This window comes from Heloderma suspectum, chromosome 1 (assembly GCF_057233095.1).
Source record: "Heloderma suspectum isolate Gila_16-S chromosome 1, 16-S_ref, whole genome shotgun sequence".
NCBI lineage: Eukaryota > Metazoa > Chordata > Lepidosauria > Squamata > Helodermatidae > Heloderma > Heloderma suspectum.
In genome coordinates, this window is record NC_139458.1 from 136630559 (window position 1) to 136648111 (window position 17553).

Sequence of the window (17553 nt, forward strand, 5' to 3'; positions counted from 1 at the left end):
ATGGACAAATGAGTCCTGCTTACTCCTGAGTAGACATGCAGGGGCTGGGTATTTGGGATGCTATTTGAAAGTACTGCTGAGTGATTTGGTCCTGTTTAATTATGAGTAAAAAACGGTTCCCCACCCAACTAGTGGCAGAGTGTCTATGCATGTAGGCACATTTGCAGCCCTCAGCCTCCCAGCAGACACAGATGTGACCTTTGGGCCCAGCAAAGTTGTGCATGCCTGGACTAAACTACCTCAAAGTGGTAGTTTGTAAAACACTTAAGAGAAGTTTATTTTATGAGGCATTTTATAAATTTAAATACATACATACATAAATATTGCTGGGGTGTGTGTGGAATGTATGCCACTCTGAGCTCCTTGCAGGAAAGCTACAATAAATGTATGAGTAATAAAAACTACATCTCAGTTCCTACATGCATTTACTTGAAGTCAGCGGGGCTTCCTTCCTACTAAAAATGTGTGAGATTTGGCTGCAAGCAGAGGAGTGCCTGGCTGCTCCTTCAGGCAGAGGCCAAGGGAAGGTGACGTCGTTGCTCCAGCCTACACTCTTGGCTCATTTGGTTTCCCGCCCTCGATGCCTGCAGTAGATACTGTGAAGCTGAAAGGAGGTACTCTGGTGGGATTTTAGTACAGCCAGCCAGCCTGAGAGTCTGCCTAGCTAAGTGGTAACTTCTACTTCCACTTGTGGAGCAACACCAACCTGCCTGGGACCCAGACAAGAGCCAGCAGAGGTGCACCTCTCCTCACCTGTCTTGAAGTAACTCTTCTAGGGAGAAGGGCCAGAACCTCACGCCCTAGGCAGTGTCACATAGGTTATCCATGTGATGCTTTCCCTCCACAGTTCCAATACAATATATACATAATCATGTTGAGAGCCAGTGTAGTGTAGTGGTGAGAGTGACGGACTGGGAGCCGGGAGATCCGGGTTCTAGTCCCCACTTGGCCATGGAAGCTCACTGGGTGACTTTGGGCCAGTCACAGACTCTCAGCCCAACCTACCTCACAGGGTTGTTGTTGTGAGGATACAACGGTGAGGAGGAGGATAATGTAAGCCGCCTTGAGTTCCTTGCGAGAGGGAGAAAGGCGGGGTATAAATGCAATAAATAAATAAATAAATATGATGGATTTACTTGGCTAACAGTAAAATGTTAGCTACCAGCAGCTCTAACAAGAATCAGGGGAGAGTGAAAAGGGTGGCCAGAGGGGTTTTCTGTCATCATGGATGTGATTTCTGTCCCCTTCAGCCTTTCTTTGCCTGTTGGTAAGGGACTGTTCAGAACACTCAACATGTAGAGCTTCCACAAGATGGGAGTCGCGTATAGCTAGGCTTGAACTGAAATGGGTGAACAGAACCCTCAAAGGCCAGAATTCTTCCCACATGACCTTGGCTTACTCTGTGCTGGAATACTGCCCTTTATTATGATGTAAACTTCATGCCCCAAGTTTTGACTGTCAGGTGTAAATATATCCCTTTTTCAGACTAACAATGAGTTTCTCTTGGGTATACATGGGTACAAAATGTCAGCTTTCTGGATGGCCTGGACATACCGTAATCATTTGGGGTACATTTCTTTCACCACCATTTCTAGGGATAGCCTTACAAGTGTCTCTGTTCTTTTAGATTGTTATATTAATAACTGCCTGATTTTTAAAAGCTTTTTGGGTAGTCTGGAAGTACCTTAACTTTCTCCCTTGTTCTGAGGGAGAGATGTACAAATGTAATTGTTCAGGCTTCAAATAATCTGAGTGCCTTCTTGGGCTATGTATATATCATATCTCAACCTCCCTGCTAGTGTGGGGGTAACTTAAGCATTTTCAGGTGCACTTTTTGAGGCGGGGGGGGGGGAGAACCATTTTCAGATCCTTCTAATAGACTGTCTCAGACTGCCAAATGTCAGGGCTCCAGCTTATCAGAAAGTACCCAAAAAATTTATCCCCGTGAGTGAGTCATTCAGTCAATCAGTTGGTTGCCAGTCAGTCAGTGGAGCCAAAGTAAGAGAGAGAGAGAGAGAGAGAGAGAGAGAGAGAGATCTAGCTGCCTTTACACTAAAGAAAACCTCTGCCGTTCTGGAGCCTTTCTGCGTTTATCACAGAACGCAGTGACCCCGTGATTGCTGAGAGGGGAAGCTTTTAATTTCCAGTGTTCCATAGACCTCAATGAAACAGCACCATCTTTAATCATTTTACAGTCTGAATTTTAAAAATGGTTCATTCATTCCAGATCTATTTGAGATGGAAAAAACAGGAAATACCTCTGGATGTGCCCTGGAGCTTAACAATGTCATGAACAGGACCCGCAAACTTCCATGAGTAAGCAATCTTAATAGCAAGATAAAAGCTCTGTGTGAAGGATCCCTAGATTATCCTTTTACTGGGTACTAATACCCTTTTGAACCAAAGACTGGAATGTAAACAGATATCAAACGCACTTACCCCCAGAGTCTTGGTTTCTGCACGGCGGAGTTTCTCCATCATCCCCACTTGAAGGTTCTGCTGAGGCAGGTTGCTTGGGTTTGTAAACTGCTGGCCTCCATATTGTACATATTGCACCATCCCTGGTGGTTGAATAACAGCAGGGATCCCTTGAACTGCTTGGATGTGGTTGCCACCACTGGGGGGAATGAACATCATTGTTGCCATAGCTGAGATGAGGAAAAACCCAAAGAAATGAACTCTCCCTCAGATTTGGCCAAATATTACAAATGCCCACACACACACACACACACACACACACAATTGAACCCCTAAAGGTGGGTTCAGTTCATGGGTTCAATGAGGGATTGAGTCATAATTAATTTCTGTGGTGCTCTTTGCACACATTGATCAAAGGGAGATAAAAGAGACGTTGCCTCTTGTTGTCCTCAAAATAATTAAATTAATGTGAATTCAAAATGACATTGCATAATGCTCCCAGGTTTCAGAAGGTGGTGCAGGTGGGGGCAGGCAAAGACTCACAACACCAATTAAAAGTCCACCTCTTGTGTATAACCTTGATTAAATTACAAACATATATTGGTGGTTGTGGTCGATATATTCCCTGTTTTATATTCAGACACCGTGGATAAATTGTATGTAACCTTGGTATATGGCCCTATAAGTTACAGAAGGGAAGAGTATACTGGTGTTGCACATGCTCAGTGGAGTTTTCTTTGTTTGAGTGGGTTCTTTGTTGTCGTCCCCCCTCCGCATGCACCCCTTTTGCATTTTTGCTAGTGGAGTTGCAGGACTGGTTTTGAGGAACTACCTGAGAGTTGTTGTTGTTGTTGTTAACAGACAAAGAAACACTCCATTATAAAACATATTAGTTAAGGTAAGGGAGAAAAAAAGCATTTATTAATACATTGATTAAAAAGAAACTAACAAAGGAGGAAAGAGTGTAATAGCATACTACGCCTATAAATGAATACCACCATATCAATATAAACAACAGTAAGGGATATATCATCTTTAAATTTGTCATGCCAAAATACCAGGAAAATTGACAAACAAAATTGACAGTTGGTTCTCTGCCAGAAATTTGGACATGGCTACAATCAAAGAGCCAAAGAGCAATACTTTCCCCCAATAAAATGCTATTGGGTTTTTCTGGGGGGGAGGGTTAATAAGCAAAGTGATTTTTAAGCCCTGAGCAGCTTGGCTCAGTGAACTAACATCTGGAAGTCAAAAGGCAACATAATCATATTTTGCCCTGCAAAGCTGAGCTGAAAGCTTTTGATTCTGCCATACTGGGCAGGCTAAATACTTAGGCAAAAAAAGTGACAGCGCTAGCGATTATTTGTTATTTGTTTCCGGTAATAACTCCAAGGGCTTTGTGACAGTCACCTGGCAATTTGCCAGGATGTCGCAGCTGAAAGAACTATATTACTGCTCTTGAAAGACTTTGCTGTTGACAAACATGAGTAAGCTTAAGCATGTCTGCACCACTTCAGAGAATGAGTAGCTGGGTGACCTATCCATTCCTTATAGCCTCCAACCACAGCCAGGCAGTGTGAGGAGGAAGGTGGTGCTTCACCTTCGTCCAGTCCAGGCCCCTCCCACCTACTCGACAGGTTATCCATGGTATCAGGGCAGGACTGCCCCTGCCAGTGCTTAATTGTACTATAAGCAGGGATATGAAGCTGCCATATACTGAGTCAGCCCGTTGGTCCATCTAGCTCAGTATCATCAACACTGACTGGTTGTGGCCCTCCTGGGTATCAGGCAGGAGTTTCTCCAGCCCTACTTGGAGATACCAGGGATTGAACCTGGGACCTTCTGCATGCAAAACACATGCTCTGCCACTGAGCCACGGCCCCTCCCAGGGATGCTTGGGAAAATTTCCATTCATGAACTCCAGTATGAGCTGACTTGATCCACACCTCCTAGACCAAGGTGCAGATCAGAACTTGGTAATCCACCAGCTTTTGCACTTCCCAAATGTTCCAACACAGTTCGTAGCTCAAACACATCTAAAAATGCGTTTTAATTTGCATAACTTGAGAGAAAATATGTTTAAAAATACATATTTAAATATATATTTTCAAGGGGTTTTTTTAATGGTAGAATAATGCAGAAACAGGATGGAATGGAAATGACTTATGAGTGCGTACATTCGAGAGTGGCATGAACTAGAAACAGATTGACTTATCTGTCCCAAACTGTAGGTTTCTTCAGAGGATGCAGGGGTAGCTTCACAAAGAAAATAATTATTCCATGTATATTTCGCCTTTCCTCCACAGAGTTCACGACGGCAAAGGGTTCCCAGTCAGCCTCCTCATCCCAGCACTGACCAGATCCAGGCCTGCTTAGCTTCAGCAAAGGCCTGGCTCCACATGCTTTCCAACTACATTCTACATACACTGTGATATATGTGCACAGGCTGCTGCCTTGTTCACACTTCCCTGGACAGGCGAATTAATGTGGGAATAGCACAGCAGCGGCCTTGCTCAGAGGAGCCGTTATGAAAATGAACAAGAGAAAGACAGTAAATCACTTTGCAAACTGAAAATCTTATGTAAGTGATAAAAAACAGAAGCAGGCTGAGAAGCTTCAAGAGAAGAAAGGCTGAATGTGAACACAGGCGGATACTGAAAGCACATAGAAAAGTCATACAGGCTGCAATGCTCTACCCACTTACCTCGGAATAAGCCCCATTGAACTCAACAGGGCTTACTTCTGAGTAAACATGTACAAGGCTGTACTAACAATCACACTTGTGATTTAATGAAGGCTACTTGGTGACCGCGGTGGCTTAGTGGTTAAGACACTGAACTGCAGACTGGAAGGTCGTCAGGACAGCAGTTCGAGACCCGAGTGCCGCGTGACGGAGTGAGCTCCCGTCTTCAGTCCCAGCTCCTGCCAACCTAGCAGTTTGAAAGCAACAAATTGCAAGTAGATAAATAGGTACCGCCTAGGCGGGAAAGGTAACAGCGTTCCGTGCACCTCGGTGTTCAGTCATGCCAGCCACATGACCACGGAAGCGTCTTCGGACAGCGCTGGCTCTTCGGCTTAGAAACGGGGATGAGCACCGCACCCTAGAGTCGGACACGACTGGTTGGGGACACCTTTACTTGGTATAAGCTCTACTCTAGATTGCTGTAATATGCTTTACAGATGGCTGTCTCTTAAAACAAACGGTTTGAAAACTATAGTTGGTCCAGAATGCAGCTCCAGGACCTATGATGTGATTTAACTCTAGCCGAGGCAGTGCCTGATAGCAGGAATAACATGTTATGTAGGTGGGCAAGTGAAATAGAAGGGGTCACTTGGACTGACTTCAGGCATAATCTTTGTCCTTACCTTTTGATGGACACTATCAGGAACGGGCAGAATGGATCACCTGAGAGCCATCTAGGCCACTGCCAAGACATTTTGCTGCCAGAGGCAGAACAGCAAATGGCACCCCCACACACACATCATTGTGCATAGCACCCATGTTATGTTGGCACTTGAGGCAGAAAATCCCACAAGCATCTCTCTCCTTCAATGGCAGTAAATATACAATAAAGCTAAATTAAAACCACTAACAATTTGCTGCCCTTTCAGGACACCCAAAATCAGCTGCCTTGGGCAGGGCCAACCCGAGGATAAATAGCACCCTGGGCAAGGAGTGCCTTTGGTCCCCCACCCCACCCCTGTGGTAAGCTTTGCTGGGCCACCCAGAGAATTTATGGGGCCTGGCGCAGGTGTGATGTTGGGGGCCCTGCTGTTGCCCCCTACAAGGACCCAGGCATATGTGTACAACACTGGGGGCCACATGCGAGAATTACTGCATGCACAGACTGCATTGGAGCATTCTCACCTGCACCTCCTCCTTGCCCTGGGATCGAGCGGAATGATATATCGGCTTCGTTTTTTCGTAGGTGGGGTTAAGGAAATAGGGATCATGTTGTGCTTCTCCTGAGTACCTCCTCCAGATTCTAAACGCCTTCTGGCAGAGCTTCTTTCTGGTTCCTGGGGCTCAGTCTCCCAGGTCTTCTGGTTGTGGCCTGCTGCTTGCCTTCTCCACTACTCCCTCAGGAAAGATTCCTCTTTTCAGGCCTGGCCTCACACCACTCCTATGCCCTTCCCTGAGGTAACATCCATGGAAAATTACTCTCCAGTGGCACCTTGCCTGGAAATCTCACTTAACTCACTCCTTGAATGCTTTCCCTGGCAGGCCTGGAGTTCTTTCTGTGACAGGAACAGGCTGCCTGCTCTGCCACAGAATCCTTCCTGGGCTGTGTTTCCACCAGTGATTTACTCCAACCTGCCTGTGCCGTGGGGTCTCAATGTTTCCATGACATCGTGGCCATTCAGCACCAGCCCTGCATTTTAACGCGGAAAAACTGCTTCTTTTGAGACTGCTTATAGTCCGACTTTTCCAGCTTACTTCGGCTCCGTTGCTGACCTGTTTCCACAACTGCACTGGGTTCGGTACCATAGTCCTGCCCCTGGGGCGTGCAGCCCGGCCCTTGTGGGTGTGTCGCTCACCTGCCCGTGACCTCACCGGAAGCAGCGACTGGAGGGAGCAGTCAGGCAGAGATGAAGAGATGCACTCATAAGCATCCCTGGCATACAAGAGCAGCGTCTGCCCACCCTGGGTATCCCTATGAAGTTCCCAGTCAAAATGGTGGCAGGGAAATCAGGAGAGCTGCAAAGACAGCTTCATGGAAACTCATTAAGGTGCATCCCCCGTTTAAGGGAAGAAAGGGGTTTAAGGGGCAGGGGGATGCTCCATACATGACTTTGCTCCTCTTCATTAAGGCAAAAGTGTGCTTTAAGCAGCGGTGTAGTCATGGAGGTTCACGCAGGGGTGTCACTCTGGCACTTTTTTTGAAGCTGGCCCCCAGCCGGGTCGCAGTCTGCTAGGGAAGGAGGAGGGAGCAGAGGGAGTGCGGGCGGATGACTCTTGGCTGCTGGCCAGGCAAAGGGAGGGAGCGAGGGAGCCTGAGGGAGCTCTGCAGCCTCCTCTCACCCCCCCTTCTCCTCCTCGGCTCTTGGCTTCTCTGCCTATCCCTGCTCCGTGCCAGCACGCCCAGCACTGCCCTCGTCTCCTGCAACACTGGCCACATGTTCAGGGCTGCTGCTGCCACCATTATTTACTTATGGGGCAGGGCAGGTGGCTGGTTTGTGCCAGTTTTTAGGATTTATCACTCAATCCTATGCAAGTTTACTCAGAAGTCAGTCCCACTGTATTCAGTTGCCAATTGGGCTTTCTCCCAGGTAAGTGTGCATAGGACTGCAACCTTAACTGTCTTTCCAAGATCTCTGTAAATTTATTTCAAAATAAAGACCCATTGGATTGTACTATTAATTCTTGAACATTAATTTCTACAGTAAGCAGAACTGCCAAATACAACCTGCTCTGTCAGCCACCATTTTTGGTACAAGGTTGGCATGTATCTGGGCAAACAAACCCCGGTGAGGGAAGGGAAACAGAAAAAATCAGTTGTGGGGAGAGGAGAAAGAAGGGGGGGGGTTCAATCCAGCTGGGTGTGTGGACGTTCCTGTTGTGGGATGGGAGAGATACAAGGAAGGAGCGTAGGAAAGGCTAATGGGTAATGTTGAGGCTCTAAGGGAGCGTGCAGGGGGGCTGTTCAAATGAGAAGGGATCTGTCCGTGAGGGCTGAGTTGAGAGGGTGAAGCTTCCATAGAGTATCATATTTTGAAAACCTAAAATGTTTGTGTTTGAGTGGGTGGGTGGGCGAAAAAGATTAACACCCCTGCATTTTTTCTCAGACATCCAATGGAAATACCCTTGCCTTACTCTCAGCTGCACTGTTTTTGGATCCCAGTTGAAGGCAGTGTATCTTACAAGGCTGTACAATCTTAGAAGGGGTGTGGTGGTGAGGGTGCGTGGCGGTGACTGTCACGAAGGGGCCCTGTGCTTCTGGATTTGCCACTACACTATTGGCTTTAAGTCCCCCTTTGGGGGGGTTTAAAAGGGGGGATGCTGCACACATTTTTTTCACTCCTTCGTTAAAGCGAAAATGCACTTTAAAACTCATTTTAAAGGAAAAAACAAAAGGGCTGGAGGAGAGCAGAATGGGGCAAGGGAGGCAGAGATGCACAACTAGTTTATCATCCACTGGCTCTCTTCAGCATTTCCTCCCTGTGTATTTCCCCTTTAGCGCTTTGTCCCACTTTGTGTGGGCATGTGCTGGGGGAGGTACTTCTGAGTAAACTCACTGGCTGTACAGCTTTCCTTTCCTGGGAGTAAGTGCCATTGAAATCTGTGTGGCTTGCTTCTGAGTAGGCATGCATAGGAGTGCATTGTAAGTCTACTTAGAGGAGTGGTCTTAAGGTCTCCCATTCCCTTCAAAGCATTTACTTGGAACTTCCCCCTCCCATTGATTTCACTGACTGCTTCTTTTCCCTTTTTCTCACCAGTTTGATGGGCTTTTTCCCTCCCAGGTGATGGGGAAGTCTCCCTTCTCAGCCATGCAGGAGAAAGGCTTGACAGTTAGGATTTCAATGGGTATTAAGAGTGCCTTCGACTGGGAAGCCAGCCCGCCACTACCTCTTGTCCTAGCCCACTTTGCAGGGTAGCTGGGAAGCCAGAATAAGGAGGCAGAGCAACAACAGCGCCAGGGGGTGGGTGGAGAGAGCCAGCTACTATCTCTTCTCCTAGCCCACCTTGCAGGGTGGTTGGGAAGCCAGAATAAGGGGGCAGAGCAACAACAGTGCTGAGGGGGGGAGCAAGCCTGGTCTAATGAAGAAGGTGTATCTGTGAAGCTGTCACCTGGGGGGGGGGTGCTAGGGATGGGGATGCTGCACAGAGGACTTTGCTTAAAGGAAAAAAACGAAAGGACTCAGAAGGCATGAAGGAGACTGTCCAGAGCAGAAAACTGGAGCGGAGCAGAAGGGGGCGAGGGAGGGGGGAATCTGCAAGAGGAGGAGGCGGGGGGGGGGACACTGATGAGGCAATCAGACCCAACCCAGACGCCACCCAGCCAGTAGGAAAATAATTCGATTAGAGCTCAGTGGAAACAGCACAGAGCCCCAGGCAACAGCGATGATAAGCCAGGTCTATAAGGGCTGTGGAAACAGGAAAAGGAGAGGATGTGATTGGGGAAACATCGCAACAAAGTTGCAAACAAAGGGAAGCCTAGCATGGAAACACACCCCTAAAAGCCTTCCCTGTTCCTTCTCTCCTTACAACAAACTCTGTAACCTGGGCTACTTGGCCTGGGCCAGTCGCCTTCTTTTGTTATTATGTATATAGTGCTCACACTATTTACAGAATTTGAAGGGCTAAGTGCTCCGTAACATTGCCTCAAAGTAAAGCTGTGTTCCACTGATATGTACCTAGCACAAATGACATCAACATGGAAACTGATAACGAAGCAAACTTTAAAGGTAATTAATGGAAGATCATTTTTGTACTTAGCACCCAAACAACCTGTAGAACCTTGAAAAAATGGTTACAGGCACTTGCTTTTTGCCACTGCAGACAATACATTCAAAAAGTGCAGCCGCTGAGCTCAGCTTGGTGCCCCCCTCAGTTCAGTGCTCCGGGAGACCACCCAGCTTGCCCAGTGCTAAGGCCAGCCCTGGCCTGGGGCAGCCACCGCATTCTGCCTAGTGGTAGGGCCAGACCTTCTGGGCAGCTGATTCAAGTGCAGTCTGGCCAAAGAGACCAAATTACAATAAGAAGCATTGCAAAAGTTAATAGCTTTGTTAAGACCTGTATGGTCCGGGCCCTGGCTACTTGGAAGAACACCTCCCTTATGTTCTCTCCAGTGCTTTAATATCACCCAAGGAGAATCTATTAAGGGCACTACCATTATGTGACATTCATCAGGTTACAACAAAGATCAAAGCCTTTTTCTATAATGATGCCAGGGAATTTCACTGTTCTCCTTTCAGAAACTGATTTTTAAAAAATCTGCCCTCTTCAATAGGAAATGGTGCTCTGGAAAAAAAAAATCTGCATTTTACCATGTACTTTACTTTTTTGTTACTCTGTATGTTATGGTTACTCTATTTGAACACACATGCACAACATCCCAATAATGAATGCTGTCTATCTGTAAAAACATAAATGCTTAGAGGCCCAATAATGAACACTGCACATCTGAAAACCAGCTGGCGTAATGAAAACTATCTCCTTACAATGTTTTTGTCGCTGGAAACCAGATGCGATTTCAAGACAGAATGGGACAAGTGGAGGGTTCTGCATTATGCATCAGGGTATTACAGAACTGACCAGAGAGTGAAAACCAAGAGCCTTGAGCTAAATGCTCTGAAGTATTGTTTGCGTTCTTGTTTCAGGTGTTTAGCACTGTAATTCACAGGTACACCTATGCGATATATAGCGGTGGCACTCGGGTGTGCACATCCAGTGACAAGGTACAATGAAACTCGCAGATATATATACACACACACACACACACACACACACAGAGAGAGAGAGAGAGAGAGATTTAAATGGTCTGAAACCACTTTCTACACATCTCCTAGTTTAGTGCCTATCCCATGGTTTGTCTTTCCTTCCATTCACACCCTGTCATCCCTGCAGGTTACATTTCAACCCCTCTTGACTGCAAGAGATTAGATTCCATTGCAGCTCCTGCTGCACTGCTAAGCTTCCATCTGCTTCACCTATGTTGATGGCAAAGGAAGCATTCAGGCAGAGCTATTGAGAAGAAATATGACTGGAGAGAGGGAACACCAGCTGTGTTCGGATGAGATCTCAGTGGAAGAGAGATCTCTGCAAAGAACCCTGGATATGTTCTGAGGCAGCACGGCAGGATTTCCTTCATCAAGCAGAATGCTAGACAGTCTGGACTGGATCGCTTACATGGCCCTCTCCAATTCTGTGATTCTGTGGCAATGAAACCAGCTTACCTCTGCAGTATAGGCAGACACAACCTTAAAGACACAGCTTTCTCCAGTTTACTTTGGTGCCTGGCTTTGCGGGGCAGGCAGCAAGGGAATTATCAAGACCTTACACTAAAAGTTGCTTATTTTTATTTTTAATTCACACTTGCCTCATTAACCATGAGATGGGGTCACATCAAAATGGATGCCTGCCAAGCCAGTAACTTGAAACTCATGTTTTAGCAATTTCATTGGAGGGAGCCATTCCAATGGAAAGTAAATTCCATTGAAATGTGTGATCCTGCTCTGCTCCAGTTGTATCTGGGCCACTAATTACAAGCTTCCCCTGCAAAGGTTTTTTTTTTTAAGATCACAATCTTTACATTTTAAATTGGCTCATAATGAACTCTCTCACAGTACCACGTAGGAACTGTAGTATAGCAGCACGCAGTAGCACATTACGTAGTAGCAGTCATATAGTGTGATATTCTGATTTTTATCTGTTTTTAAAACCTGTCTACGTCTTCAGCAGGATATAAGCTGCAATCAATTCGCAGCAAATAAAAGCTTTAATTCTCCCTCCAGCATCTTAAAACACTCCATATAAAGCAATCCATATGAGCATATTACAAACCTGTATCCCCTTCTATTCTCTTTTCAGGTCCGATTCTATAGCCTTATCAGGAAGTCCACACCAACTAATGTGCAAAATTTATTTAACAATATCAAAATACCTACTTCCCTCTTCCTCCTCTTCCCACAATAGAATCCTAACACAAATACAAATGCAAAGCCTGCAGTGCCAGTACATGCCTTCCACGCCCCTTCCTTTTTTCTTCCCCCCCCCCCAGGTTCAGATGCCCACTATGTCTTCCCAGTCAGGTGATGGCAGATCAGCTAATCTCTCTCCAAATATTCCCTTTTCACATCTTGTGAGCTGTATAATCACAGAAACTCCAGCTGACTGGTAAAGAATGAATACAGTATTTGATTGATAGTCTGAAGAGAATGTTTTAATCACTAGGCAACAGGGCTGTTAAAATGCATTAGTACCATCTGGACTATTGACATCAGGATAATAACAGACTCTAAATTCATGGGATCTGCTCTGAGCCCAAATTGCCCCATTAAAGGCCTTGCTCATGACAACCTAGTGTGGAAGATGGAGCAAGGAGCTTTAAGGCAGCTTCCCCCAACTTGGTACCCTCCAGATATGTTGGACTACAACTCCCAACACCCCCCAGTCAGCCATGCTGGCTGGGGATGCTGGGAGTTGTAGTCCAACACACTGGAGGACACTGGATTGGGGCTGCTCTAAGGGAAGCTGTTAACCCAACAAAGATCCAGAGGAGACTAAAGGTATTATATACACCCAGCTCCTTCTCTTCCTGGTCCTCTGCTGCTTCATTGTTCACATCTGGGTTTGTTTCCTCCTCCTGAGTAAGCCCCATCTCCCTAGTAGCCCTCTGCTCCTGAGTAGTCTCCTGGCACCAGAGCTGTCTGTCTGGTGGCCAGAAGGGCACTCCTCCAGCAGTTCCACATTTGCTAGTTGGTCCACTGCCATCTTTGCTCTGGAGATCTAGGGAGACAAGTCAAGGACTGAGGTAGGGCTTGGGATAGGGTCACAGGGATTGAAGGGGCAGTGAGGCACCCTCAGACTGCTTTTGGTTTGCTGTTCACCCCCGTTCTTCAATGAGGACAGGTTTTTGAATGGATGCCAAACCTTCTTCCTCTGAAGAGGTATCTCTGGGGTCTGAGTTGGATGGGACCTGTAATAAATACAGCTATGATCCCTCATGTGTCATTATTGAAAGAATAGGTGCTTGTTCACTGCCATTGTGTTTTTATCAGGTAACAGTGACATCTACTGCCATGCCAAAGGTCCCAAGTTTAAATGTCGTGGCCAACCAGCCCCATAATCTCTACTTGAAGGATGATTCACACACAGATGTCTACAATTTGTTAACACATCTTTCAGTGTCTCAGCGTCACTCAAGGATTGCCACCATTGGAAAAATATTATGTCCCTGAGGAAAGGAATGCTCAGTGATAACTGTAACCACAGATAAGTCATCATTTCATGATATCGTGATTCAGTGATGAACGTAAATGTGGTTCTTTCCTTCAGAGGATGTATTTGTTTTGGTTCAACCTTGATAGTCCTATGGCTTTTGAATGACATGGCATATGCAGAGCTGAAGATAGAAGGGGGTCATACACTTACATCATAGGCCTGAGATTCCAAAATGAAACAGCAAGGGGGAGAAAGCACTGCTTCATACTCGGTTGCTGCTTCCAAACTCTTAAAATGAAAGGCTCTTTAGAACTGACAACACTATTAAAAATACCAGCTCTGCCATTTTCTAGTGCAGAGGAGACCATGATTGGGAACAGCTAAGAAATCCCCTCAGTCGAGGTGTTGTTGTTTTTTAATAGAATTACCCAATCTGCACCTTCCAGAAGCAAATGTGGAAATGAACACAATTTGCACTTGGACATCTGTATATTTCCAGGTTTATGATGCATTCTGTGAAAGAAATAATGCATTCAACAACATGGGCACATTTGAAAAGTGTACAAAACCCACAGTTTCATTTCTAAAATATGTGCAAACACACTTTAGTGAATGGGGGAATGAGTCCATTAACATGTCCATTTGAAAAATGTGCACAAAAATATATACAGATTTTTTTCTGGAGTGGGTTGGGAGAATGGAACCAGCATGGAATGGGCATGAAGGTGGGAAAAGAAGGAAGCCTGCAGAAATTGACTTGACACATCTGCCCATCCCTAACCCTGAACCCAAGCAGGAAAGCACTGTGATTTTGCTTCATCGAGGAATGGCCCAAAACATTTTGCTGCTTGAGGCGAAGGATGAGATGCCCTCCTTCCAGTTCCATGTACTGAAGCCAACCACACTGGCAGCTGAATCTTACTTCCACACTGGCAACAAGACAGCATTCTCCACTGCACCTGAGGGCAGCAAGCTAGCGCAGGGGGCAGGCCATGTGGAGTGCACAAAGCTCTGTCCTCCCTTCCCCTCCCCCAGCATCTGTTGCCAGAGGCAGCTGCCTCTTGCTGCCTAATGGTAGAGCTGGCTGTATTGCTAAAATTACCTCTCCGCACCCCACACAGGCAGGAAATTGTGGAATGTATTTGTTCTGCTCATACATGAGACATTTCAGCTTTTCTTTTTATGTGAGAAAGATTCACAGATATGCAAAATACTCCCTATTTCTTAGGGTGGCCGTGGACCTTACTTTACAGAGGACAGTCCTCTGTTTGAAGATGTCATCTATTTGAAGGTCTGCGTGCTCCAAGTCTGGTCTAAAGGTAAAGAGCCATCAAAAGGGAAAGCAGCGGGCTTAAAGTTGCCCATCAAGCACCTGGACAGCAGACTGAGCAGGCAAACAGGTCCCCTGGTCACAGGGTGAGATGGATTGTATTTCTATTTAAATTACAGTAATTGTGTCTATATTTGCATCTATACATATAAATTAGCATATGCAAATCTGTGTCCTCTTTTCTTTTGGGGACCTTGAAGTTGCCCATCAAGAGTTAGCACCTGGACAGCAGATTCCTCAGGTACACAAGTCAGTTTGGGAGGATCTATACTGGAAAAATACTGCTGTGCCGGCAGGGGGGGAGGGTCCAAACACACTTGCTGTTCCATGGGCATCCATTAATGAATAAAGCACATCTCTCCTGTGTTCAATTTCCATATACCAACGCAAAGTGTTGTAACTGCAGGAGAATAGGAGGCGTATGAAAGGTCACATGAGCGGAGCTGTATGACTGTCACATGGCTTTGTGCCACCAGTAGCACTGTACTGCTTGCATCATGGTAGACGTAGGAGGGATGGTTGTACATTGAGCCCTGATGCCTCTGTGCTCGTTTGCTGTTTTTACATTTTAATGCATGTGCACTACTGGAGGTCCACATTACTTTAACCAGAGAAAAGAGGGTTTTTTGCACAGCATCTACATAAAGACCATCTTTCCCCTCCACCAGAAAACATTCTCCAATCCTTTCTGCAAACTGACACAAAAGCCAATGTGCCCCTCTCCCATGCAACTGTTGTTGTTATCTCCTCAAGCACAGTTTCCTCCTGCCCTGCTTGGAGCTATGCTTACTGAGAGCAAACACTGTTGACTTACTTCTGAACAGATATGCATGCCATTGCATTGTTAGTTTTTTGAGGAAAGGAAAAGGGGGATAATTGGGAAGGCTTGAAAAGACATTCCAAACTTCTTTTTTCAAAGGAGGCAGGGTGGTGGTGGGAAGCAGCATTAATCTCACTTTCCATTTCACTGGGGAAGGCAGGGAGAGGGAGAAAGAGAAGGAGTAGGGGGAAGCCCTTCAGGGGGAGGGAGGTGAGAAAGCTGTTGAGAAAGGCTGATCACTGCCCTTCTCCTCCAAGCTGCTGCTGTTTTGTTTGGGGGACCTCAAAGGCGCATGGTCAGCATTCTAATTTTTTTAACAGTATTTTTCAATGTGCACCTTCGAGGCTCTGTACCTACACAGGAACAATTTAATAGTAAAAATTTGTTATTCACAGATGTGGAGCTCTGTATGTGCACATTAGCAAGTTAAAAAAAAATGCCTGATGATGCTCCCCCATCGCTTCCCCAACAGTTAGGAAACGGGGAACAAACCTCTACTTCTTGCCCACAGACCTGCCCACAAAGGTGAGAAGAAAGGCTGCTGAATCCATTCTGTTAGGTGAAGCTATTTATACATATACATTAGCATATGTAAATGTAAATGTTATGCAGATCTCTGACCTCTTTTTCTGGTGATGCATTTTCTCTTTTTTTGGCAATGTCACGAAGAGTCGGACATGACTTAACGACTGAACAACAAATGGCCACCTCAGCCCACTGCTTATGCTCTTCTCTCTTTTTTGCACTAGCATTCACGAACGAAGATCCCTTCCACATAATACGAGAAGTGTGTGCTTTGAATGTGTTCACTGAAACAAGTGAAAAGCATTCAGTGTGGCATATACAAGGTCACTTCCACCCTTCCAATTAGAAAGCCTTCCTGCCTCTTGCAAACAGGACAATGTGCTGTGTTTATAGAACAAGTCAGGAATCAGGATCTCTTTCCTTGGACTCACTGCAGACATCTGGTTTGGGGCACTCAGCAACAGTTTCACGAGTAGCACCTTTGTCCTCTCATAAACAAGGTGTGAATTCATTGCTTTGACCTGGACAACTAACTTGCTCCCAGTCCCCTTTCCTCTCGTTTCACTCCCTCTCTCCAGCTAATGTACTTTCCAACAATGGACTTATTGTTTGGCTTGCTCATTTCCCCATCTGTAAGATGTTTTTATCTTCTTTCCCTTTTTAGATGGATTCAGGAGGAGAGAGAATTCCAAAAAGTGGGTTTCTTGTTTATCTTTTGGGAAGTCGCTTCCTCTCAGCTTCGGTTGATCTGAGATTTATTTTTTCTTTACCTGCTTTGTGTCTTCTATTTTTCAGATTTTAGACATTGAGTAGGAAGGAATTATTCCAAAGTCAGCTTTCAAGGTTTGTTTGACTGGGACACAAGAGGGGGCCTTCTCTGTGGCCATACCAAGGCAACAGAACACCCTGCCTAGGAAGCTCTGCCCGGCCCTCTTGCTGATGGTCTTTTACCACCTCATGAAGACAGTTTTATTCCAACAGTCATTCAGCTTGTGAATTTAATGTTTTTCAGCTCCCTAAAATTGTTGGCATTATTTTTACCTGCTGCTACTTTCTTTGGTGCTGTGTTTTTTTAATTGGTTGTTGGTTTTATATATATTTATTATGTGTCGTTGTTGTTTTTAGTATTATGCTGTATAAGCTGCCTTGAGTGTATTTATTAAAACAGAAAGGTGAGATATAATTTGTCTAAATAAATAAGGTGAAGATGCACCAAGTGTCTAGTGACTGAAATTGCCAGCTACTTCTGTGTCTTTAGCACAGCTTGACATGCATGGGTAAAGCTTTTCCCATCAGTTTATCTCTAGCCCAGGAAAGGTTTCATCTACTAGCATTTCTGCATGTCAGACTGCTGTTAAAAGCAAAGGAGTGAGGCTAACAGAAATGTTGGCAACTGTATTTGAGATTGGGCTTCCCAAGTTTAAATATCATATTAAGCCCAGTTTTTAAGCAAGTTCACCCTATCTGAAAATCAGGCACCATAAAGATCAGTTAGGCCTTAAAGGTGAAAAGCAATTTCTTTTTCTCAAACCCTTTGGCCATATAAGTGGTCAAAGTAGAGAACATCTTGTGCCA

The 17553-nt window shown here is 45.6% G+C and overlaps 1 protein-coding gene and 1 long non-coding RNA gene across 4 annotated transcripts in view; both read right to left on the reverse strand.

Moving 5' to 3' along the window:
• LOC146357982 (membrane-spanning 4-domains subfamily A member 8-like) overlaps positions 1–12053 on the reverse strand; it is a 47596-nt gene extending 35543 nt beyond the window's left edge. For 2 of the 3 annotated variants that reach the window (XR_014792602.1, XR_014792601.1), the window contains exons 1-2: positions 11924–11962; positions 2440–2648 (exon numbers count right to left, since the gene is read on the reverse strand). Coding sequence is in view for 1 of the 3 variants with exons in the window: in XM_084860337.1 (XP_084716463.1) it covers positions 2440–2646 (207 nt within the window). In the remaining 2 variants the exon portion in view is untranslated. Of the gene's footprint in view, positions 1–2439; positions 2649–11923; positions 11963–12027 lie in introns of those variants that run through there. The other variant, XM_084860337.1, reaches the window with a different exon arrangement.
• The window catches only part of LOC146357977 (uncharacterized), a 717854-nt gene that overhangs the window by 154235 nt on the left and 546066 nt on the right, over positions 1–17553 (reverse strand). The gene's annotated exons all lie outside the window — the stretch shown is intronic.